At 46.2% G+C, this 25493-nt stretch overlaps 1 protein-coding gene across 1 annotated transcript in view; it reads right to left on the bottom strand.

Moving 5' to 3' along the window:
• Positions 1-1844: 1844 nt before the first annotated feature.
• Positions 1845-25493, bottom strand: part of TMEM132D (transmembrane protein 132D) — an 896163-nt gene continuing 872514 nt past the window's right edge. Inside the window, exons 6-9 of the mRNA XM_086345974.1 lie at positions 17942-18147; positions 12629-12902; positions 9074-9265; positions 1845-4939 (exon numbers count right to left, since the gene is read on the bottom strand). Of these exons, the coding sequence (XP_086202100.1) occupies positions 3758-4939; positions 9074-9265; positions 12629-12902; positions 17942-18147 (1854 nt within the window). The 3' untranslated portion in view covers positions 1845-3757. The remainder of the gene's footprint in view (positions 4940-9073; positions 9266-12628; positions 12903-17941; positions 18148-25493) is intronic.

Genomic DNA, 25493 nt, shown 5'->3' with positions numbered 1-25493 from the left:
CGCATTAACATTTACTGACTTTTCTATTATTATTGTCAGTTCCATTTTAGATCATCAGGCATTAGACCTCTGAGACTGGGGATCCCTAAAGACAACAATCTCTATTTTCCTACCAGACACCGAGGGTACTCTCTTTAACATAAGAATATACTTCTCCTAATTTTGTCTAGAGAACACACAGCTCCCTCCATTTATTTTTGTTTTCAGCACTTCTGGGTAGAGACACAGCTGGGGAGAAATATTTCCTTATTAGAAGAAAAATGGTGAAATAGATGGCAAATGAAATTTGCCCTCTGGGTCAGAGAGACAATCTGGGTGTGGAGGAACCTGCAGGGGTGTGGGGGTGTCCTGCCTGGAGGCCACAGCAGTAAATTCAGGATGTCCAATTAGGGCCAAGGTGGATTCTAAGACCCATCTCACCAGAGTCTGAAATTTTCGAGAGAAGACAGAAATTCAGATTTTTTTTTAGGTGCAATGGCCAAAGTCTTAAGCATTGACCCAGTCTTTTTCTATACCATAACCTATTTTATTATCCTTCATATAATGTATGATGATCTGAAAATTACATTGTTGTTAATCTCCTCCACCCCACACTAGAGGTCTTTGAGAGTAGGCATGGGTCTATTTACCACTCATCCTTGGCCTGCAAGGAGATCAAACCAGTCATTCCTAAAGGAAATCCACCTTGACTATTCATTGGAAGGACTGATGCTGAAGTTGAAGTTCCAAAACTTTGGCCACCTAATGCGAAGAGCCGACTCATTGGAAAAGACCCTGATGCTGGGAAAGATTGAGAGCAGGAGGAGAAGGGGGTGACAGAGGATGAGATGGTTGGATGGCATCACCAACTCAATGGACATGAGTTTGAGAAAGCTCTGGGAGATGGTGAAGGACAGGGAAGCCTGGTGTGCTGCAGTCTATGGGGGTCGCAAAGAGCTGGACATGACTGAGCAACTGAACGACAACTAGCATATAGTAGGTGCTCAATAAATACCAGTTGAATAAAAGAATGGTACATCACTTGACATTGCTTGCATGAAGACAAAGATTTCATGCAACTTCTTCTTCTGTGGAATCATCTTGGGACTGCAACTGATTATCAGAGGAATCTGAAAATCAACCTTTAAAAAATTATTTATTTGGCTACATGAGGTCTTAGTTGCAGCACTTGGGATCTTCACTCTGGCAGGCACACTTCTCTCTAGTTGAGGTGCAAGAGTTCAGTAGTTGTGGCATACAGGCTTAGTGGCCCTGCGACACATGGGATCTTAGTTCCCCGAGCAGATGCCGACCCCAAGTCCCCCGCACTGGAAGGTGGATTCCTAACCACGGGGCCACGAGGAAATTCCCTGAAAAATCAACCTTAAAAAAACAACAACAAGAAACCCAGCCCACAGTCACCGTGGGCATATACATCCTTCAGGAAATTGACCTCTGAACGTACAAGAGCGATCTAAAGAAATGACAGAGCCCATTCGTTCCCTCCCTCCAGCCCAAAGGGAGGCTGGGATACACGCTTGCCTGCCGTGGTTCTCACTTACCGCCATCAGTCAGCAGGCTTTTAGCAGAGAATTGCATGTGTGATTGATTTGCAAATCCTTTCAGGTCCTGAAGGAGAGATGCTTAGTACACAATGTACTTTGTCATCATGTGTCAACATCGCCTCGATGCGGAGAGCGGCATTACACGATGTAAGCGTGTAATTGGATTGTTGCTGGGATCTTTCCATCTGCATTTTCATTTACCCAAAGCTGCAGCTTTGGAGGGTCATTTGCTGAGGATGCCAGCCACTGGGGCGGGGAAGGGGGTGGTGTGAGTGCGTAGAAAGACAAAGGACAGCCATAAGCCGCAGAAGGCAAACTTTATATTTACAGTCGGTAAGTTTATAAATATATATTACATTCTTATAATCTACAATACATTCTGCACGCAGACGGATTGGAGAGGGGGCATCGACAGCGGTATGAAAACGAGGGAAAGGCTGAAAGGAACAGGAGTGGGTTACTGAAAGCAAAGGATTATCATTGAAAAAGGGTGACCATTTAGTCACCCAGCCAGACAATGTAAGTCAACTTGGGGACAGGAGCAGGTGGCTGATGGCTCCTGGACTCTCAGTGTTAGGGCAAATGGACAGCACCTTAGTTTTAGAGAGAGTGCTGAGGTTGAGAGGATGAACTGGTGGAATTACACACTTGATCTCAGGAGAATTCAGTTATATGCACAGAGAGAGACTGAGACACAGAGAGAGAGGAAGCAGAGAGATAGGTTCAGAGAGACATAGAGACAGAGAGACAGAGAAAGAGAAATTGACCTTAGAACCCAATGCTCGAATAACCCAGCTCTCTGCCCCATAGGCAGGTACCATGGGTCCCTCTATCCCTCCAAGGTGAAGAAGCAGCAGCCTCATGTTCCCCCCACATGTGAGGGGGGCCAGATTTCCTGCCCAACCCTCGTCACACACACTGAATCTCAACTCTCCTCACCCTGTACCCCTCTATGGGCATGCCCAGATTTATCTCAGCAGCCTTGGGCAGCAGACCAGATGGGACTGTCGCAAGACCCATCACAGACCATCCCTCCCTTCTTTCCAGAAAAGCCAGGAGAATGAGCATCCTTGGGTGTTGTATTCCTTGTGAGCACTGCTGACCCCCAAAGACTAGCCTTTTCAAAGCAAGACACGTGTGAAGTTGGCCCCATGGGGCTTCAGTGTAGACTGATTGACACAGAGGCCACGGTGGAAGAGGCTCAGCAAACAGTGACATGGGTCCCCACTGCCCACGAGTGATTAATGACTTTTGCAAAGGTGGCGATGCAAGGAAGGGTACAAATGTGAACAGAATAAATTTGCTTAAAAAAAAAAAAAAAGCCTGGTTCTTTGAACCTGATTGAAACTCTATGCCCAGGATCCCTAGTTTACCAATAAAGGGATGCTCCGAATGGCTCAGAGGGTTTAGTTTCCTGGGTGTTTGTTCTTGACATCTAGTTACAAAGGTATTGGTGACCTGTTTGCCCTCTTGTTCCCTTTCAACCCCTTGTCAATGATTGCCTTGGTTTGTCAATAACCGGGGTTTACCCTGACCCAGCCTGTGGGAGATAATTGGAAATCATACTTCCCAAGAGCTGACTCTAGGCGGCGCTAGACTCCGCTTCTGCTCAGGCTCACAGCCAGGTGAGTTTCCATGACGCACTTCCTCCCATCCAGCCCGCCCAACCTGAGTCTCCTTTTTTTCCTGTGGTCCGCAACATTGAATATTGCAGCCATGTGGCTTTGGCTGTATCCAAATTGCTTCGATTAAAGAAAGAGAGATGGCAAGTGAGGGACAGTTTTTTCCTGGAGGCTGTCGGAAGCTCAGTGACTCAGAACTCATTTTTCTTCCAAGTTGAAAAAAAATCTCGCCATGAGTGATAAACCTCTTTTCATCGACTGAGACATCGGACCCTGGAATGTGGACATTGATTCCAACTCGGGGCCTCCCTGGGGGATCCAGGGTCGTTTTCTGGGGCTCTGTGGATAGTGTCAGCCTGATCGTGTCCCTTTTTTTTTTTTTTGCCACGCCTGGAGGCATGGGGGACCTTAGTTTCCTGACCAGGGATCAAACCCACGCCCCCTACAGTGGAAGTGTTGAGTCCTAAACCATTGGACTGCCGGGGAAGTCCCCCTTGTCTTTTCATTCCCCCCACTGCGGTCCCCGTTGCCCCGAATCCCCAAGTTAAAGGCCGAAAGGTGAGTGAGAACCAATGTCTGCGAATGCCCAGTTTACACATCTTCACGTAATCCTTCCCTGTAGCCATGTGACTCTTGGCCTCCCCCAGGGTCCAGATCCTGGCCGACCCAGTTCACGGTATCCTCCCTGCTGGCCGCTAGGGAGTTCACAGCAGGGCATCCATCCTCTGGAGAGAGGGTGGCGAAAGTGGTGAATTTGACTCTTTTCCTTTTTGAGGTAGGGGACGTTGGGGGCTCGCTTTTCTGATCTTTCCCGTCCATGAGGGTGGGTCCTGAAGATCTGAACAGCTGCCCGTTGATGCTCTTTTGGGAGTCTGTGCAGAGCAGATACTTACTCTCTTCGAAATCCATGCCCCTGTCGATGGCGGTGATCTGCTCCTCTTGGGAGGAGGCAAAGTGGAGCTGGTTCTCCAGCAGTTCCGTCCGGTGGCTCAGGCCGACCCAGTCGTGGGAGTGAGTCATCCCTTCCTGTTCTTCGAAGGGGACCTGTTTGTGCCTGTACTTTAATGCAAAGGTCACGCAATTGATGAGGAAGACCAAAATGGCCAGGCAGAAGACCCCCAGCAGGGCATACATTCCGATCTCCAGGTCGCTCAGCCCTTTGGAGGACTGGGGGTCGTTCTCCTCTGTCTCCCCGTGGCTTCTGGGCAGGTCCACCTGGGCTGGGAAGCTGGTGAGGTCGATGGAGATGGTCTGCAAATGGCTGCCATCATCCAGAAGACTTTCCTGGCCCCTGTTCTTCTGGAAGGTGGACCTCTCCGTTGTGGAGCCCCTGCCTTCCATGAGGCCTATGGAGGAACTGCTGTAGTACTCTCCCTCCTGACTCCCCCATTCCTGCAAGGGCTTTTTGGGTCTTCTGTCACTGATGTTATTATCCAGGCGACCTCCTGCCCCTGTGTGTCTGCTGTCACTGGTGTTGGGGGTGGCATCGTTTTGGCCAAACTTCACTTTGATATTGGCTGTCCCCACAGCCAGCACGCTCTTCCGCTTGGATTTCTGGCACGATTCGCAAATGACCATTTCGACCTTCACCAGGGCCCCCTGTCCTTCAGCTTCAGCGGCGATTATAGGCCACTTGAATTTGGGGTCTTGGTGGATGGAGACCACCTTCTCATCCAGGGATGTGGCCATCAGGGAGAAGTCTTTTGCATCGTAAATATCCAAGGGGGTGACGGAGCCATCACTGAATTGGACCCAGCAACTGATGGCTGCTTCCTGTTGAAAAGAATAAGTAAGCTCATCAAAGATGGACAGAGAGGGGGAAGGGGAGGGTGGAACAAACTGAAAGAGTAGTGTTCACATATACACACTACCACATGTAAGACAGACAGCTGCTGGGAAGCTGCTATATAGCACAGGGAGCTCAGCTCGGGGCTCTGTGATGACCTAAAGGGACGGGATGGAGTGGGGAGGGGCGGGGGGGCAGTCCCAGAGGGAGGGAATATATGTATACTTATAGCTGATTCATGTAGTTGTACAGCAGAAACTAACACAACATTAACATTGTAAAGCAATTATACTCCAATTAAAAACTAAGGTAAAAAAATTGGGTCCCAAAGCTCATTGCACACAAAGACACTCTGTAGCAAAGAGAATGTTACAAGAACAAAGGGAAACCTGTTACACAGTATAGAAGTAAGAAGCACAAAAGGTATAAAATAGAATGAATTCTTGTAAAGACAAGAGAAGCTAAAGAAAACCCACAACAGTAAAATGACAACCACGAAACACGACCAGGAATAAACACCTCCTAATAAGATTTGCTTTCTTTCCCGAGGTGTTGAAAGAAAGATTTTTTTTTTCCCCTTCGCTGGAAGATCTACTTCTGCACAATAATAGATTGCATGTCAAAGGAGATTTACTGGCTAGTGGGTCATTCACAAGTGTTACACATTTAAATGAAACATATTTATTACATTACTTTTAAGCTGCTTTAATACCCAGTCTCTGAACATTACTCACAACACAGATGAAAGCCCTTGATCTACACAAGGGCGCCTCAGAGGTCTGGCTTTAGGCTTTAGTTGTTTCGGGTCCTGCCACACAAGCATCTAAGGATAGGCTTGTATTGGCTTGCAGACACAGTCCCGGCTTGGAGGTGAGGGGTAATGCTCTCCAGGCAGGGAGAGGGGTTGGGGTGAAGATTAAAGTTAGGAAGCTCTCTATTGGGAGAATTTTTGTACTCCCATCCATCCTCCAACCCACCCATTGGGGGAAACTGGGAGACCAAAGAGTAGCCAGGGCCAAGGTTTGTGTATATCTCAATTTCTTTTCTTTTTACTTTGTTGCTTTAGATCTGATTTCCTAGGGACTAGTCTGACCAGGGAGATCATAAGAGATGAGATAATCTCCAGGCCTTCCAATTCAGTGAAGATGTCATTGGCCTTGACAGCGAACTGGCAGGCCCGTTGCTCCCGCTTCCTCCTGTCTCCTGGAGAAGCTGCTGCATCCCAAGCCCAGAGGGGTGCTCAGCCCCAAGAGGCTTATGCCCCTGCCCACCTGGCCATAGCTGACCTAACCCGGAGAATGGCTGGTCAGAGCCATTCATCTCAGCAGCTCTGAGCTGGCCAGCATCTCCCCCTCCAGTTTGAAATAAGAAAGACAGGACTGAAGCACTTAGCTGTGGGCAGATGAGTGGGAGCTTGTATGAAACTGGGGAATGAAGCCTCACTTTGGAGCAACTACAATGGATCGAGTACAAACAAATGTCTGGGCTCAGCATTTATCTAATGAGATAATGGATATGAGAAAAACTGCTGAACCCGTTTCACCAAGTTCTTATAGCTGGGCTTCCCTGGTGGCTCAGACCATGGAGGATATGTCTGCAATGAGGAAGACGTGGGTTTGATCCCTGGGTCGGGAAGATCCCCTGGAGAAGGAAATGGCTACCTACTCCAGTGTTCTTGCCTGAAGAATTCCATGGACAGAGGAGCCTGGCAGGTTATACAGTCCATGGAGTTGCAAAGAATCAGACACGACTGAGCGACTAACACTTTCACAAAAGCCTTGCTAACCTTGTAGTAAATCCAGTGTTATTTCAACTTGCTTGAGTGGATTTCTCTTTCTTGAAACCAAGGCACCCCAAACCACAACAGATTAAGTTTTCCTGGTGGTATCTGGTCTTTGGAAGTGAGAAGGAAGCTTCTCACATGAGACTGGGGGCTTCTGCTCCTGCTTCCACTCAGTCGGTAAATCCTGACCTTGTTAGACATTGGCTTGGACTGGCTGCTGGGTGGAAAACACCACCAGGAGCCAGTGCAAAAGCCACTGGGCATAACCCTGGTTTACAGGGTCAATTTTTCTTTTAAGCTGTGCCAGCTCTTAGTTGGGGCATGTGAACTTCTTAGTTGTAGCATGTGGGATCTAGTTCCCTGACCAGAGGTCAAACCCCGCCCCCCTGCACTGGGAGCACAAAATCTTAGCCACTGGATCACTAGAGAAGTCCTCTACTAGGGTCTTCCGATTGGCCATGAAATCACAGCAGGAAAGTCAAATGCACACTGGATTTCTTGAAACTGAAATGTCAGAGCCAAGTTGCAGGCAGAGGCCAAGCTCCACCCAAACCAAGCACAGACCAAACCTCAGGGTCACATGGCTTGCTCTGCTTGTGGGGAATGGATCAGCTCTGTGGCCTTATTCTAACTGTGTCTTATCGCTTCCTTAACTCCTCACTGGCCGTCATCTGATTGGATCGCCCCAGGAAGACAGGAAGAAGCCTCAGGTTATTTCTCCTTTGCTACCTGGAATTTGTGTCCTGGCTGGCATTGTGCCCTGAGAAGAGGGAGGTTTGCCTTTGGCAAGAATTCATATCTGTTTCTGAGCTCACCCACTTTCGAGTGCTTTGTAGTCCAAAGCCTTGCACACAGAGACCAGAGTGAAAGGGCAAGCAATTAGCTAACGCCTGATGGAGGAGCATTCAGTGATGGATATGGGCTGGGGAAACTGCAAGACTGACTCTGTGCTTCCAGGGGAAGGTCTGGCTTAGCCCACCTCCCTGCCTGAACGTAGTCACAGCCTCAGTGGGTGCACAAGGGGGCTCAAGTCGTAACGCACCTGCTGAGCATAGAGCTGCTGGGAAAAGGGCTCTTGATTGACAAGGCAAATTGCCTGAAAACTCCCCACAAGGACTGGAGGCCTTCCAGCATCCCCTCGGGAGGACGGTCTGTCTCATGGGGCACAGAGAATCAGCAGCCTGAGACCATCATCCTTGGGTGTTTGGTAAACAAGGCTCCTGAGACTCACAATCCAGGTTCTCTCTAAGAAATAATGTTTCTCCACCTCTGATGAGGGAGGAGATCAGATAACATTTTCAAGTGCCCTGTTTGTTTGGAAACTGTGGCATCAACACACAAACATGCGCTGCACAATACACACAACATGTGCACAACACACAGAAAACACACCCAGCACACACACCCATTCTATTAGCACATGCTGTTTTCCAGTAAAGAGAAAGAACTCCACGTACAACGTAACCAGCAGTTTGTTACTTCTGGTCGGAGCTAAACAATAAATGTGGAAGCAACTCCTCCATTCTCCTTCTGACCCCCCAGACCTGTGGCCCCATCATAGAGGGGCAGGGACTTTACAGGAGTTTGGACACCTCCTTAGGGTCTGTTCCTGCCCTTGCCTTCACCCCACTGCTCGGGGAGGTCAGTGGGGTGAAGAGCCAGGACCATCATGATGTGGAGAAACAGCAAATGCGATGTCCAGTGGGATGTAGAGCCTGCATTGAGCCCCTGGATTCTGCCTAGAATCCATCACGCATGGCAACCTTGTTGTTCAGCATCTCCATTTAGGGGGTAGGAAGCCTGAGGCTGAGCAGTGACTCCTTCACAAACCCTTTTCAAGACTAACAAGGACCTATTGTACAGCACAAGGAGCCCTACTCAGCACTCTGTAGTGACCTATATGGGGAAAGAATCTAAACTAAAGAAAAGAGTAGGTATATGTATATGTATAGCTGATCGACTCTTCTGTACACCTGAAACTAACACAACATTGCAAATCAACTATAGTCCAATAAAATTAAAAAAAAATAACAACAACTGAGGAACACCCAATGTGCAAGCCCACTCTTTTGTGGGACCCCCCCAAACTGGTGACTCCACCAGATGGGCAACCTCACCTGCTGTGTGACCTCAGCTGGTGTGTGACCTCACTTGATGTGTGTGTGTGACCTGCTCAGGGCAGGACCCCACTCAATGAATAAACCCACTGGTGTGTGACCCAAGCCCGCCATGCGGCTCCGAGACACATAGGGTTTCACCCTGGTGTGTGACTCTCCCAGTCGTGTGACCTCCCCAATAGGTGACCCCTCCTCACGGTGTGCCGTTCCCACTCCCACACCTGTTTAGGCCTTTGCAGAAGTTCTTGAGCCACCGCGGTGGCGAAGATGGCTCTGTTGCTCCCTGGGCTGAGTTGCAGGGAGAGGGACAGTCCCGTCACCAGCTGGACCCCAAGGTCTGTGATTGTCACCTTCTCGTCCAGCACGGTGACCGTCTTCTCGGCCAAGATAGCATCTGACAGAGGCGACAGGATCTGAAAGGCAGAAATGACATAGCTCTCTGTGGTTTCAGAAAGCCCCCACTTTGGTGTAAAGGATGCTCCATGCGGGGGAGGGAGAGAGATAGACAGATGAGTGCGTCAACTGCAGGAATTTAGATCTTTTTTAAAAAATTTATTTATTTATTTTAATTGGCGGTTAATTACTTTACAATATTGTAGTGGTTTTTGCCATACATAGACATGAATCAGCCACGGGTGTACATGTGTTCCCCATCCTGAACCTCCCTCCCACCTCCCTTCCCATCCCATCCCTCAGGGTCATCCCAGTGCACCAGCCCTGAGCATCCTGTCTCATGCATCAAACCTGGATTGGCCATCTATTTCACATATGGTAATATACATGTTTCAGTGCTATTCTCTCAAATCATCCCACCCTCGCCCTCTCCCACAGAGTCCAAAAATCTGTTCTTTACATCTGTGTCTCTTTTGCTGTCTCGCATATAGGGTCATCGTTACCCTCTTTCTAAATTCCATATATATGCTTAATATACTGTATTGGTGTTTTTCTTTCTGACTTACTTCACTCTGTATAATAGGCTCCAGTTTCATCCACCTCATTAGAGCTGATTCAAATGCATTCTTTTTAATAGCTGAGTAATAAGGAATTTAGATCTTTTGAGCAAAAGTCTGCTGTGAAGATTGCAAGCACTTGTCCATGGGGCAGGTATGTTTTGTTTGATGTAGTACTTTAAAATGGGATGAATGGCCATCCTTAAAAAATAGAGGATTTCATATTAACGATAGCTTTCTAGCTGTTCTGGAAAACTGGCAATATCTCTCCATGCTGGGCTCCCATTTGCCCTTTGGCAGCTTTTGGAGAGGAATAGCAGCCTCTTCATCACACTCCTCACCACTCCGTATTGTGCTCCTCACATTTAGGTTCCAAATCAGTCATTGTCTTTCATCTGATACCCATCCTAATTTTCTCACTGATGGCTCCTTCTCAGCTTTCAGAGAGCATTGGAACATGTGACTCCTGGGTCCCAATTCAAAGCAATCTATTTTCCTCCTTGATAAAATGATCTCTTTTATTTTCACTATTTTTTTCCAGTGGCAGAAGTACTTTATTAAATTATATCATTTGCAAGTGGTTTCATAAGAATATCTAAAAGGAAAGTTATAAAACATTCTCAAAAAATATAGGGTTAACAGCCAAATTACATTTTCTTGATCATATAAATAAAAACATTTTGTTTCAATAGGCTGTCTGAATATTTTATAATATATGCCCCAACTGACAGCTGCAATAAATCTATTTTAATGAGAAGTCCCATGGTTAATTAAGTCATTTGTTAATAATGGGTTCAAAAATGATCTCTTTTAAATTCAAGCCCATTTCCCAGAGTGATTTAAATTTTCCACAATCCAATATAGTTTCACTTATAAGTCTTTGCAATGCCCAAATACTTTAGAAACCTCACTTGTTGCTTAAGAGGATGATCGCCTCTCCTACAAATGGGGCAGCCACTGAGGAATATTATTTGGTCTCAGACAGGAGGAAAATGACTAAACCCGAGTGGCCCTCGAGAACCATGTCTTGTGAAAGGGTTTGCTTCAAAACTCCCATTCTGCACACTGGTCTACCCCATCCATTCCCAGCAGGAGGTGCTCACAAGACTGGTGGAGTCACAATTACTGTGTTCCTTCCTTCCGCACATTTCTGGAATGTGTGGGAGCTGTGGCCTGGTGAATGCAGCTGAGCATCACGGCAGGATGCAAAGCTTTCAGGTGACAAGGGTCAGTGAGGTAGACTGACAGAGTGAGAAGCTGCTGGCCACGCCCCGAATTCTAATGAGGTTAGTTCATCTCGAGGGCTTTTCAAATTTTGTTTTTAATTTAAAAATTAAAAATTTGTATTTTATATTGGGGTAGAGTTGATTTACAATGTTGTGTTAGTTTCAGGTGTACAACAAAGTGATTCAGTTATACATACACATATATCTATTCTTTTTCAGATTCTTTTCCCACATAGGTTCTTACAGAGTATTGAGTAGAGGTCCCTGTGCTGTACAGTAGGTCTTTGCTGATTGTCTATTTTATATATGTAGTGTGCATATTTTAACCTCAGATTCCTAATTTATTCCTCCATCTACCTTTCCCCTTTAATAACCATAAGTTTGTTTTCTATGTCTGTGAGGCTGTTTCTGTTCTGTAAATAAGTTCATTTGTATCATTTTTTTAGATGTACAAATGAACTTAATATCACATGATATTTGTCCTTCTCTGACTGGCTTACTCCATTTACTATGCTAATTGTTGTTGCAACTGGCATGATTTTGTTCTTTTTAATGTCTGAGTAATATTCCAGTATATATGTGTGTGTATGTGTATATATATACATCTTCTTTACCCATTCTTCTGTTGATGGACACCTGGGTTGCTTCCATATCTTGGCTATGTAAATAGTGCTGCTATGAACACTGGGATGCATGTATCTTTTCGAATTAGAGTTTTTGTCTTTTCCAGATATATGCCCAGAAGTACAATTGCTGGATCATATATATAGTGGCTCTATTTCTAGAGCTTTTGTCCCAAGATGGTAATGTCCACTGTGTCTTACAGACAAGTAATGTCTTGAAGTTTCAGACATGATTCAACCCAAGAAGTCAGGCCAGTGTTGCTCAAATGAAAGGAATATGTGAGGAATTTAAAGACTTGTAACATTATTATACCATTCATGTTATTTACTTGACAGTTCCTTTCAACCTACTCACTCTGAAAATGGGCATTGCCAAATAGTTACCTAATGATCCACGGATAGCACTCCTGGGCAAACATCTAGAGAAAACTCTAATTTGAAAAAATAAATATACCTCTATGTTAATTGCTGCACTATTTGCAGTAGCCAGGGCATGGAAACAACCTAACTGTCAACTGACAAATCAGTGGATAAAGGAGATGTGGTACATGTATGCAGTGGAATACTACTCAGCCATAGAAAAGAATGGAATAATGCCATTTGCAGCAACACGGACAATCTAGACATTATCAAACTAAGTGAACTAAGCCAGATAGAGAAAGACAAATAACATGATATTCATATGTGGAATCTGAAATATGACACATACATATGTACTTACTACTACACACTACTATATATAAAGTTGAAAAACAACAGGGACCTACTGTGCAGCACAGGGAGCTGTATTCAACATCATATAATAATCTATAAGGGAAAAGAATCTCAAAAAGAATAGATACATATGTATGTATAACTGAATCACTTTGTTGCACACCTGAAACTAACACAATATTGTAAATCAACTGTACTTCAATTTAAAGACTGGATATTAGTGTAAGAGACAAATAACAGAGTTCTCATCTGAGCTGTCTTACCTGAATGGTGGTCATCCCCAGTTCCTGGCCAATCAGGACTTGTCCCCCTTGCAGCTTAGCGATCCGGGGCTCCTCCACCTGCATGAAGTCATTTACCAGCTCCGTGATGTCCACCTGCCAATCGGAGCCCAGAAGGTGGGCCAGCTGCCCCCCAGGCTCAGCCGCTTCCACCACAAACTGAGTCAAGACCCGCACCATGGCATGCTGGTATTGGAGCGTGCAGCCCCTGTTCCTCTTCTCGTCTTCATCCTCCTCCTCGCTGTCCTGAGCTGGCCTGTCAAAGGGGCGGTTCAGTTTAACAGATGCTGATTTGTTGGGTCAACGAGGGGGCTGGGTGTGAAACATGGCAGGAGCTGCAAAGGTGAGTGGGTGTAAGTCCTGCTGTTACGGAGTTCATAGCCGGGGTTGGGCAGGATATTTGGGCAGAATATTTGACCACTGCTATGGCCTGAGGACGGGCTTCCCCAGTGGCTCAGCAGTAAAGAATTCGCCTGCAATGCAGGAAATGCAGGAGACTTGGGTTTGATCTCTGGGTCGGTAAGATCCCTTGGAGGAGGGCATGGCAACCTGTTCCAGTATTCTTGCCTGGAGAATCCCATGGACAGAGGAGGCTTGTGGGCTACAGTCCATGGGGTCACAAAGAGTTGCGACTGAGCACCCACCCACACTTACGGCCTGAGTACAGGCCTCCCTAGTGGCTTGGCTGTAAAGAACCCATCTGCCAATGCAGGAGACACAGATTAGATCCCTGGGTGGGGAAGATCCCCTGGAGAAGGAAATGACAGCACACTCTGGTATTCTTGCCTGGGAAATCCCATGGACAGAGGAGCCTCACATGGCTACAGTCCATGAGTCACTAAGAGTTGGATGCGACTTAGCAACTAAACAACATGGCCCGAGTACTGACCAGTCAGAATGGACTGGAGTGGCCAGCAGAGGTCTAAGTTGTCCCTAAACCCCCCTCACCTCCTAGTATTCATTTTGTGAAATCCCCTTCTCCTTGAGTGTGGGCTGGACCTAATAAATTTCTCCTGAAGTAAGATAACTAATTGAGTTTTGCCAAGAAAATACACTGGTCATAGCAAACACCCTCTTCCAACAACACAAGAGAAGACTCTACACATGGACATCACCAGAGCGTCAACACCGGAATCAGATTGATTATATTCTTTGCAGCCAAAGATGGAGAAGCTCTATACAGTCAACAAAAACAAGACCAGGAGCTGACTGTGGCTCAGACCATGAACTCCTTACTGCCAAATTCAGACTTAAATTGAAGAAAGTAGGGAAAACCACTAGACTATTCAGGTATGACCTAAATCAGATCCTTTATGATTATATAGTGGAAGTGAGAAATAGATTTAAGGGACTAGATCTGATAGATAGAGTGCCTGATGAACTATGGACTGAGGTTCATGACGTTGTACAGGAGACAGGGATCAAGGCCATGCCATGGAAAAGAAATGCAAAAAAGCAAAATGGCTGTCTGGGGAGGCCTTACAAATAGCTGTGAAAAGAAGAGAAGCAAAAAGCAAAGGAGAAAAGGAAAGATATAAACATCTGAATGCAGAGTTCCAAAGAACAGCAAGAAGAGATAAGAAAGCCTTCCTCAGCTATCAATGCAAAAAAATAGAGGAAAACAACAGAATGGGAAAGACTGGAGATTTCTTCAAGAAAATTAGAGATACCAAGGGAACATTTCATGCAAAGATGGGCTCGATAAAGGACAGAAATGGTATGGACCTTACAGAAGCAGAAGATACTAAGAAAAGGTGGAAAGAATACACAGAAGAACTGTACAAAAAAAGATCTTCATGACCCAAATAATCACAATGATGTGATCACTCACCTAGAGCCAGACATCCTGGAGTGTGAAGTCAAGTGGGCCTTAGAAAGCATCACTACGAACAAAGCTAGTGGAGGTGATAGAATTCCAGTTGAGCTATTCCAAATTCTGAAAGATGATGCTGTGAAAGTGCTGCACTCAATATGCCAGCACATTTGGAAAACTCAGCAGTGGCCACAGGACTGGAAAAGGTCAGTTTCCATTCCAATCCCAAAGAAAGGCAATGCCAAAGAATGCTCAAACTACCGCACAATTGCACTCATCTCACACGCTAGTAAAGTAATGCTCAAAATTCTCCAAGCCAGGCTTCAGCAATAGGTGAACCATGAACTTCCAGATGTTCAAGCTGGTTTTAGAAAAGGCAGAGGAACCAGAGATCAAATTGCCAACATCCGCTGGATCATGCAAAAAGCAAGAGAGTTCCAGAAAAACATCTATTTCTGCTTTATTGACTATGCCAAAGCCTTTGACTGTGTGGATCATAATACACTGAAGAAAATTCTGAAAGAGATGGGAATACCAGACCACCTGACCTGCCTCTTGAGAAATTTGTATGCAGGTCAGGAAGCAACAGTTAGAACTGGACATGGAACAACAGACTGGTTCCAAATAGGAAAAGGAGTACATCAAGGCTGTATATTGTCACCCTGCTTATTTAACTTCTATGTAGAGTACATCATGAGAAACGCTGGGCTGGAAGAAGCACAGCTGGAATCAAGATTGCCGTGAGAAATATCAATAACCTCAGATATGCAGATGACACACCCTTATGGCAGAAAGTGAAGAGGAACTAAAAAGCCTCTTGATGAAAGTGAAAGAGGAGAGTGAAAAAGTTGGCTTAAAGCTCAACATTCAGAAAATGAAGATCATGGCATCCGGTCCCATGACTTCATGGGAAATAGATGGGGAAACAGTGGAAACAGTGTCAAACTTTATTTTTTGGGGCTCCAAAATCACTGCAGATGGTGATTGCAGCCATGAAATTGAAAGACGCTTATTCCTTGGAAGGAAAGTTATGACCGTTGGTCATATTGAAAAGCAGAGACATTACTTTGCCAACAAAGGTCCATCTAGTCAAGGATATGGTTTTTCCAGTGGTCATGTGTGGATGTGAGAGGTGGACTGTGAAGAAAGCTGAGTGCTGAAGAATTGATGCTTTTGAACTGTGGTGTTGGAGAAGACTCTTGAGAGTCCCTTGGACTGCAAGGAGGTCCAACCAGTCCATTCTTAAGGAGATCAGCCCTGGGATTTCTTTGGAAGGACTGATGCTAAAGCTGAAACTCCAGTACTTTGGCCACCTCATGCGAAGAGTTGACTCATTGGAAAAGACTCTGATGCTGGGAGGGATTGGGGGCAAGAGGAGAAGGGGACAACAGAGGATGAGATGGCTGGATGGCATCACTGACTTGGTGGACGTGAGTCTGAGTGAACTCCGGGAGATGGTGATGGACAGGGAGGCCTGGCCTGCTGCAATTCATGGGGTCGCAAAGAGTCGGACACGACTGACCGACTGAACTGAACTGAACTGATGGTAACAGCAGAAGTTACAGGATGTCACTTTCAAAATCAGATTTTAAGATACTTTCTTGTTTGGCTCTCTTTCCTTGGTTCTTCTCTCTTGCTTGCCCTGATGAAGCCAGCTGCCATGCTGTGGGAAGCTCTCTGAGGACATCCCACAGCTAGAAACTGAGCAGCCTCTGGCCAACAGCCAGTGAGGAACTGTGGCCCTCAGCTCAATAGCCTGTGAGGAGCTAAGACTGGCCAGCAACCATATGAGCTCAGTTGCAGGTCCATCCCCACCGAGCCTCATGATGAGACCACAGCTCTGACTGACAACTGGATGGCAGCCTGAGAGAGACCCAAGCCTTGCCTGGGTTCTTGATGCAGAACTGTGAGATGACAGGTTTTTCCTTTAAGCCACTTGGTTTTGGGATAAGCCATTATATCATGTCACGGTAGTCAATACAATAAGGCTCTGGATGACCAGTGTAGCCCTATAAACCAATACACAAGGAAAGTGAGCGTTTCACTCAAGGTGTTTGGTGACGATAAATGTTGAAAGAACAAGGATGGTGGCCAGGAAGCAGATGTTAGTTGTTCCCTCATCATCTGATGCCTTAGGCACTCTCTCAGCCCTTCCCAGCACCATCACAATCGCCATCAAACCAGCTGTTGATTCCTTGAAATAGTTCTGTAGCTGAAAAGTTGTGACAGCATCTGCACTGTCCATAAAGAGACTCAGCCAGGTCTTTCTTTTTCCCTTTTTTCAGCCAAACAGCATGTGGGATCTTAGTTCCCCAACCAGGGATTGAATCTGCACCCCCTGCATTGGAAACATGGCATCTTAATCACTGGATCATGAGGGAAGTCCCCAATTCTTTGGTGAGTCCCTCCCTGCAACTGCCTCCCCTCAGCAGCATCAATAACCATGCTGAATTCCATTCTTCCAACTCAACATTAGAAACCCCTGTGGTTAAGAAAAAGATCGTGTCTGAAACCATCTTCCAATTGCACATGGAACCCAAACCTCCATTCCTGAAGTCATGCCCTCTCCCAGGGGCCACAAGAACTCAAAGGGGTGGACTTCCAAGGGTAAGAATGTGAAAGCTATCCCTCACGTAAGTACCAATTTTCTCCTCTCTGTTGAGTACCCAGACTCCAGGAATATTTCCTTGTCTAATTCTGCACTTTCTACAAGTCACTTGTATGTGATTCTTTGAGCATGGGTCTCTCTGAGATGATAAAGTTCTCTGAACAAAATTCTCTTTTTATCTGATGCCCACTTATTTGCCTCATGTGGATAGTGCAGACTTGTCATTCCATCAAACACCATCAGAGTGATGCACTAGGCACACAGATGACAAGCTTTGGACTTCATCTCCCCAAGGGAAAGTAATCTCAGAGTTTCTGGGCTGGGGCACAAAGAGACTGCCCAGGTCAGGCAGCATCTGTTCAGACAGGTCTCTAGTGAACCTCTATGGCTTGGGTCCTCCCAGATCAATTCTCCCTTCTCCTGATATTGATCCCTTGGTTTAGGCAGGGTTGACCTTCTTTCTTTAGTTCCTCTGGCTCCAGCCTAGCTGGTCAATCAGTGTATTCTGTCTACCCCCCTTCTCCTCCTCCTCGTCTACAGTGATTAGATCAGGCATGGACACACAACCCAAGTAAGAATAACACTTAACTCCAAGTCTCTAGTAGGAATTATTGGGGAAGAGAGGATGTACTTTTTTCAGAGTCACAAAGAAGGTAGACTAGAAGTTTGGAACCGCAGGAGCAAAACTTGATAGGGAATGAAGCTGATATAAAGCAAATTGGAGCTGAGAAGGGGATAGAGACACACACCCCTAGGCTACCCCTGAACCCCTGGAATGAGACATGCCTGAAGTTAGCTATCCTGTAAATTTCCACCTTTAGGCTAAGCATACTTGACCTGGGTTTCTGCTGTGGAGCCTGATCAGCACACCCACCTCTTGTTGGAGACGATGGGGACTCTCCAGCCCTTGATCTGGTTGAGCTCAGTGTCCGAGATCTCGATCTGCAGGGGCAACCGGGGCACCCATACCGTCATCTCCAGAGGAGTGTTCAGGTGCTGGAAGGTGAAGTTCACCACCACGCCCACCTTGCCCTTCATTTCCTTCCCATTGACAAAGATGTAGTCACATCTGTCAGAAACCTGGAAGAAGAGAGAGAGTGGTAGGGGACCCATGAGTGAGTTTTTATCACACCGCAAAGTGGTAGTGGAGAAGACTCTTGAGAGTCCCTTGGACGGCAAGGAGATCAAACCAGTCAATCCTTAGGGAAATCAACCCTGAATATTCATTGGAAGAACTGATGCTGAAGCTGAAGCTCCAATACTTTGGCCACCTGATGTGAAGAGCTGACTAACTGGAAAAGACTCTGATGCTCGAAAAGATTGAGGGCAAGAGAAGTGGGCAACAGAGGATGAGTTGGTTGGATGGCATCACTGACTAAATGGACATGAGTTTGAGCAAACTCAGGGAGATAGTGAAGGACAGGGAAGCCTAGCATGCTGCAGTCAATGGAGTCACAAAGAGTCAGACATGACTTAGTGACTGAACAGCAACAACACAGGAACAGCAAGAGAAAGCAGAGGAGAAAACTGAAGTGCCATAGCTCTTTTGGGGTCACGACCATGAGAAGTAAGTGGACGCTGCTTTTTTTTTGGCCACACCACATGGCTTGTGGGATCTTAATTCCGGATCAGGGATCGAACCGCGTGCTTGGCAGTGCAAGCGCAGAGTCCCAACCACTGGGCTGCCATGGGATTTCCTGGATACTGGTTTTTGCTTTCTGATACAGCAGAGGCTACAATGACAGATACCATGGGCCCCACCCACCTCTCCTTCGAGCTCTTTGACTAGTTGAGGTCATCCCCACTGGCTGCAGGTGTTCTGCTGATAATTTATGCTGCACCTCCTCTGGGAGATTGCTCTTAGGTGATGGAGCCGTACCTGCAGAGTTACTTGCATGTTATATACCACCCATCCCATCCCGTCCCATCACATCGCATCTCTTTGCCCAGTGATGACTTCCTGGTTTGTCTGAAGGAGGAACAAACTGCGTATTAACACATCCAGGCACAGGTTAGATCATTTCATCCTCAGAACAACTCCGAGACGGGTGTTAGTCCCATATTCCAGATGAGGAAACTGAGAGTAGAGGAGTTTGACCACAGTCCCCTGCTGGGCAGGAGCAGCCATGAATCAGCCCTGGGGTCTGGTTTTGGAATCCACATTCTCACCTCGTGCTGGTGTATGGGACGGCTCCTCTCTGCCCACGTTTGAGAGAAGAGCCAAGTTCAAAGCACCTTGTCCCCTCATCTTTGTGTCCCAGCTCTGCAGGGGAGCCCATGCTCGTCCTAAACAAGACTTGGGGCAAAGCTCCGGAGTTGTGCGATAGGATGAATGATGGCCCTCAACGATACCAAGTCCTAACTTCTGGAACTGGTGCATTAGTTTATTTGGCAAAAGTGACTTCACGGGTTTGATGACATTAAGGGTCTTGAGATGAGCAGGTAGTCCGAGATTATCCAGGTGGTCCCTAAATGTAATCTGAGTGTCCTTATAGGAAAGAAGCAGAGGGAGATTTGAGAACCTCGGGCGGAGGAAGGCTGTGTGTCGCCAAAGCAAGATGCTACATGGCCAGTTTTGTGGATGGAGGAAAGGGTCAAGGAGCCCAAAGAAAGCATCTCGAGGAACTTGGGGAGTCAGGGACTGTTCTCTCCTCTAGAGTTTCAGGGTTCAGGGGGAGTGCAGCCCTGCTGACACCTTGTGAAGCTGATGAAGGGTTTCTTCTCTCAGAACGTGTGGGAGAATACACGTGTGTGGTTTTCAAGAAACTTTTATTTATTTATTTTTGACTTGCGGGATCTTAGTCCCCCAATCAGGGATTGAATCCACACCCCCTACAGTGGAAGTGCAGAATCTTAACCACTGAACCACCAGGGAAGTTCCTCTCCATGGCTTTTTTCCCCAAGATTTTTTGATGTGGACCATTTTAAAAATCTTTACTGAATTTGTTGCAATATGGCTTCCTTTTTTACCCCTCTGGCCACCAGGCATATGGCATCCCAACTCCCTGACCAGGGATCGAACCTGTATATCCTACATTGAGTGGTGAAGTCTTAACCCCTGGACCACCAGGGAAGTCTCACATGTGTAATTTTAAGTCATCAGATTTGTGGTCATTTTTCCCAGAAGCCACAAGAGATGGACACTGAGAGGGAGAGGAGGACAGAACCAGAGGCCATGAGGGTGTCTTCCTTGCTCGGGGCTTGGCTGGTTGAACTTGGAGCAAGATATGAACTGGAGTGAAGCCCTTGGTTTACTGAGCACCTAACCTAATATGTGCCCAGCCCAGCAGGTGACCACCTCCCACATATGGTTCCAGTTACTAGTCAGTCACAAGAACCCAGGAGGTGGGGCCATTACTGTCATTTCACAGGTCCAAGAATTAAGTACCTTTTCTTAAGGACACTTCCCAGGTGGCGCTAGTTGTAAAGAATTTGTCTGCTAATGCAGGAGATGCAGGAGATGCAAGAGACGCAGGTTCGATCCCTGGATTGATAAGATCCCCTGGAGTAGGAAATGTCAATCCATTCCAGTATTCTTGCGTGGGAAATTCCATGGACAGAGGAGCCTGGTGGGCTTCTGCATGGGGTCACAAAGAGTCAGACATGACTGACACACACACACACACAAAGGACGCATGGCTGGAAAGTGGAAAAGACCAGATTCAACCCAAGTCACCTCCCAGCTGCCTCCTGCCTCGGTACAGGCATCACTCTTGCCTGGATGCTCTGTTGTGGTCTGTTTTTTTTTTTTTTTAAACGATGTAAACCTCCTTCCAGCACTTGGAGGGGCATGAAGAAAGCAAATGCAGAAATGACTAGGTTGTTCAAACATCTTAGAAAGGATTGCTGATGATGGCTCCTTGATCTTCCTGGTGAGGCAACAAGGGGGCCAGGGAGGCTCACGGGGAGCTCGGCATCCAGGCGATGGTCAGTGACTTGGAGGGAAATGTGGGCCCGGGTCCATTTCTGAGTGGAGTGGGTGGTCCTCCTAAATGTCCGCCAATAGTGGGAGTACTGAAATCTGATTGGAAAGTGGAATGGAACCAGCCCAGGTAGTTTTACTGTCATTTGTCCTGATCACTGACATTTCATCTTCAGGGCTGCCGAGTCTTGAATCTTAGGCATTTTCTTTCTTTAAATATTTTATTCTTTTTGATGCTTTTATAAGTGTAAATATTTTATTTTTAAATTTTATTTTGGCTGCACTGGATCTTTGTCATGGGGCTTGGGCTTAGTCGCCCTGAGGCAGGTGGAATCTTCACAGATCAGGGATCAAACCTATGTGCCTTGCAATGGAAGGTGGATTCTTAACTATGGACCATCCGGGAAGTCCTAGCTTTTCACTTTTAAGCCTTTCAATTCTGAATGAGGCTGAACTGCCAGAGGTAAGCTGAGAAACAGAGAGACTGAGAGACAGAGGGAGCAAGAAAATACTGAGAAGACTTGCTTTCAGAAAAAGAAGCTGGGACTTCCCTGGTGGTCCAGTGGTTAAGGATCTGCCTGCCAATGCAGGAGACACAGTTCGATCCCTGATCCAGGAAAATCCCATATGCATTGGAGCAACTAAGCCTGTGTACCACAACTATTGAGCCTGTGCTCTAAAGTTCGGGCACCGAACTTTAAAGTTCACTACTGAGCCTATGTGCCACAACTAGAGAAAAGCCGGTGTGGCAACAAAGACCAAGCACAGTCAAAAATAAATAAATAAAAATTTAAACAGGCATTAAAAAAAAAAAAGAAAAAGAAAAAGAAGCTGTTTCATGACTTTAATTTTATGGGCCCTTTTGTCAAATCAGGGGCTCTAAGAAAAGATGCATGAAGCTCACTGTGGGCAAAAAGCCCTATATCCTCCTGTGGATGAGAGATGCTTGGTGTGTTAGCCAAAGCTGTGAGCGCAAAAAATGAAGTCTATGTGTTTTGTTCTTTTTTTTTTTAAAAAACAAACAAACAAACAAACAAACTCAGTGTTTCCCCCCTGAAGCAATGAGGAAAAGTGGGATTTAGACTTTGATACAAAGGACAAGGAAGGAGAGCAGAAGGAGAGCAGGGTTTGACACTTAGAAGGTCACTCTTAGTAGAGATGAGTGGAGGCAACTGATGCTCGGGACTTGAAACAGGAGTGCTAGGTAAGCTGGGCTGAGCACTGAGATAGAGACGGGTTGTGTGTGTGTGTGTGTGTGTGTGTGTGTGTTTACATCAATGAATAAGGACAGCATCTGCATTTGATAAGAGGTTTGTAAGTTTGATTTAAGAGTAAACTCTAGTTATTAAGTACTTTTAAAAAGAAATCCAGAAGCAGCATTTTTCCCTCCTGCGCAATCAAGTTACAAAGTTCAAAAGTGTTTCTTATGCTTCACCACTCAGTTTTTAGATGACATGTACCCCAGTGTGCGAGCTTCCCTGGTGGCTCAGACAGTAAAAAACCTTCCTGCAATGCAGGAGACCCAGGTTCGATCCCTAGGTTGGGAATATCCCCTGGAGAAGGGAATGGCTATCCACTCCAGTATTCTTGCCTAGGAAATTCCATGGACAGAGGAGCCTGGCAGGCTATGCAGTCTATGGGGTCACAAAGAGTTGGACACGACTGAGCGATTAATACACACCTGGGTGTGCATTGCAGCACTGTTTACAACAGCCAGGACATGGAAGCAACCTAGATGTCCATCAACAGATGAATGGATAAAGGAGATGTAGTGCATATATACAATGGTATATCACTCAGCCATAAAAAAGAATGAATTTGAGTCAGTTATAGTGAGGTGGATGAATGTAGAGCCTGTTATATAGAGTGAAGTAAGTCAGAAAGAGAAAAACAGATATTAATACATTTATATGGGATTTCGGAAAGTGATATCGATGAACCTGTGCAGGGAAGGAATGGAGACAGAGATACAGAAAATGGGCTTGTGGACACAGGACGGGAAGAAAAGAGTGGGATGAACAGAGAACGTAGCATCGACACATATACATGGTCATGTGTAAAGCAGATAGCTGGTGAGAAGTTGCTGTATGACACGGGGAGCCCAGCCTGGGGCTCTGTGATGACCTAGAGGGGTGGGGGGAGGGGAGGGAGGCTCCAGAGGGAGGGGATATATGTATACTTAAGGCTGATTTGCATCATTGTATAGCAGAAACCAACACAACATTGGAAAGCAATTTTCCTCCAATTAAAAAATAAAAAAGATAGTAACTAGAAAAAAACCTGTTTTTAACTTTGTAAACCACATCTGAGAGACTTGGCACTTCTGCATTATCATGTTTAATTTCTTTTTTTTTTTTTTTCTGTTTTGGTTGAGGACAGTAGAAGAAGATTTTCTGGCATTCTTGTTCAGTTGGTTACATTTGTCTAAACTTACGATTGCCAGTTGCTCAGATAGCAAGTGACAAGGCAGAATTCTTTAAAGTGTTCAAGTTCCTTAAACCCGAGGCTAAATCCTGAATACAGTATTGAATTCTTTAATATTCTGATGGCTAGCATTGACAGGTGCACATGCGGCATACTTTGGTGTTCGGTTCTTTTTGGACTTTATTTTTCATTGCAGGTTTATGTGGTAACTTAAAGTAAATTTTGTAAACTTGTATCAGGTTTATGAATAAAGAATCAGTAAAAAAGCAAATGGCCCTTCTGGTTTTCCATACCCAGCCCCCGTCCTTGCTCTGGGCGTGGAGGCATCACTAAAGTATTTGCCAACCATACCTGGTTCTTCTTTGGTGACACAGTAGGGGAGGGAGGCGGGAAAGGATGGGGGAGTAAGGAGGCGGGGGAGAGAGAATTTTGGAGAATTCCTCTGGCTGGTGGGAGATGCCTGGTGAGGGTGGGGTCTTCCCACCCCTGCTTATCCTCTGGGCAGCCTGTGGCCAACCACTGGCTGTACAAACACACCTCAGGACAACGTCTCTAGTACATTTCAAACTCCAGAGCTGGCGTGGGGAAGCAGGGTCTCCTGAACCGTATGCGTGGGAGGCTGAATAATGGTTCCCAAAGATGTCAGATCCTGATCCTTAGAAACTGTAAATGTCACCTTCTATGGAAAAAGGGTGTAATTAAGCCCAGGATTTGGGGATGAGAGCATCCTGGATTATGGGCCCTGAATGCAATCCCAGAGTCCTTAACTGGGAGAGGCAGAGGAGGCTGGACATGGACAGAACAGCAGCCCATGTGGAGAGGAGCAGCGGTGTGGCCACAAGCCAGTGAAAGCCGGCTGCACTGCCAAAGCAGTTGGAGCAACTTCTCCCCTGGGGCTCCCAGAGAGAGCATGACTTCACACTCCAAGACTGTGAGAGAAGGCTGGTTTTTTAGAGTCCTTTTTTTTTTTTTTTAAGAGTTTTATTTATTTGTTGACTTATTTATTGGCTCCACTGTGAGGCATTTGAGATCTTAGTTCCCTTCAGTTCAGTTCAGTTCAGTCGCTCAGTCATGTCCGATTCTTTGCAACTCCATGAACTGCAGCATGCCAGGCTTCCCTGTCCGTCACCAACTCCCGGAGCTTGCTCAAACTCATGTACATCGAGTCAGTGATACCATCCAACCATCTCATCCTCTGTCATCCCCTTCGCCTCCTACCTTCAATCTTTCCCAGCATCAGGGTCTTTTCCAATGAGTCAGTTCTTTGCATCAGGTGGCCAAAGTATTGGAGTTTCAGCTTCAGCATCAGTCTTTCCAATGATCAAATGCATGCCCCCTGCATTGGAAGGCAGTCTTAACCGCTGGACCACCAGGCAAGTCCCAAGGTGTGGTTTTAAGACTCCAAGCCTGTGGTCATTTGTGACAGTGGCCACAGGAATCTAATATACCATCCCGGCCCATCTCTTCCCTTGCCCTGTTCTGCCCTCTCACCCCTCACTCCCTTATTTCTTGGGGGCGGGGTTTCATCAATGGGTCTCCTACACACAGTGCCTCAGCTACAGGGAATCTGATCTAAGACTTGGTGACTGTCAGTTGGGAAGATACCAGTCTGGTTTCCCAAGGGCAGACCTGGCCCCTGACCATTTCCTTGGCATCTGCTCAGGACAGATGAGCTGAACTGTGTTCTCACAGGAGCTGATGGGGCAGAACTGGTCCTTCTACCTCGATATCCATCTTTCCCTCCATCTCCTTGGCCACTGAATTCTAGCATTAATTCCTCCTCCCCGAGGAGCTGAACCAGAGAAATAGGACAGTCTAGGTGAGCTGACAAGACCTATTCATTTCCTCTTGTTTAAATACAAATGACTGTACATGTCCAATAATTCATTAACTACCACTTTACAATGCTGAAGGTTTGAAGGAAGGATCCATTAAAACATTTCCTCTCATAATACATTTCCAGCCAGCTGCACTGTTCCGTGACGGGAAAATGGTTAATATTTCTGACTCTGGGTGTGTACAATCTGGCACTTTTGTGAATTTAATGCCATTTGCTTCTTTTCTGTTTAAATGCTGTACA

This window comes from Bos grunniens, chromosome 17 (genome assembly GCF_055505025.1).
Source record: "Bos grunniens cultivar Pamir isolate PY7600 chromosome 17, Bosgru_T2T1.0, whole genome shotgun sequence".
Taxonomy (NCBI): Eukaryota; Metazoa; Chordata; class Mammalia; order Artiodactyla; family Bovidae; genus Bos; species Bos grunniens.
This window is presented reverse-complemented; position numbering and strand designations above follow the sequence as displayed.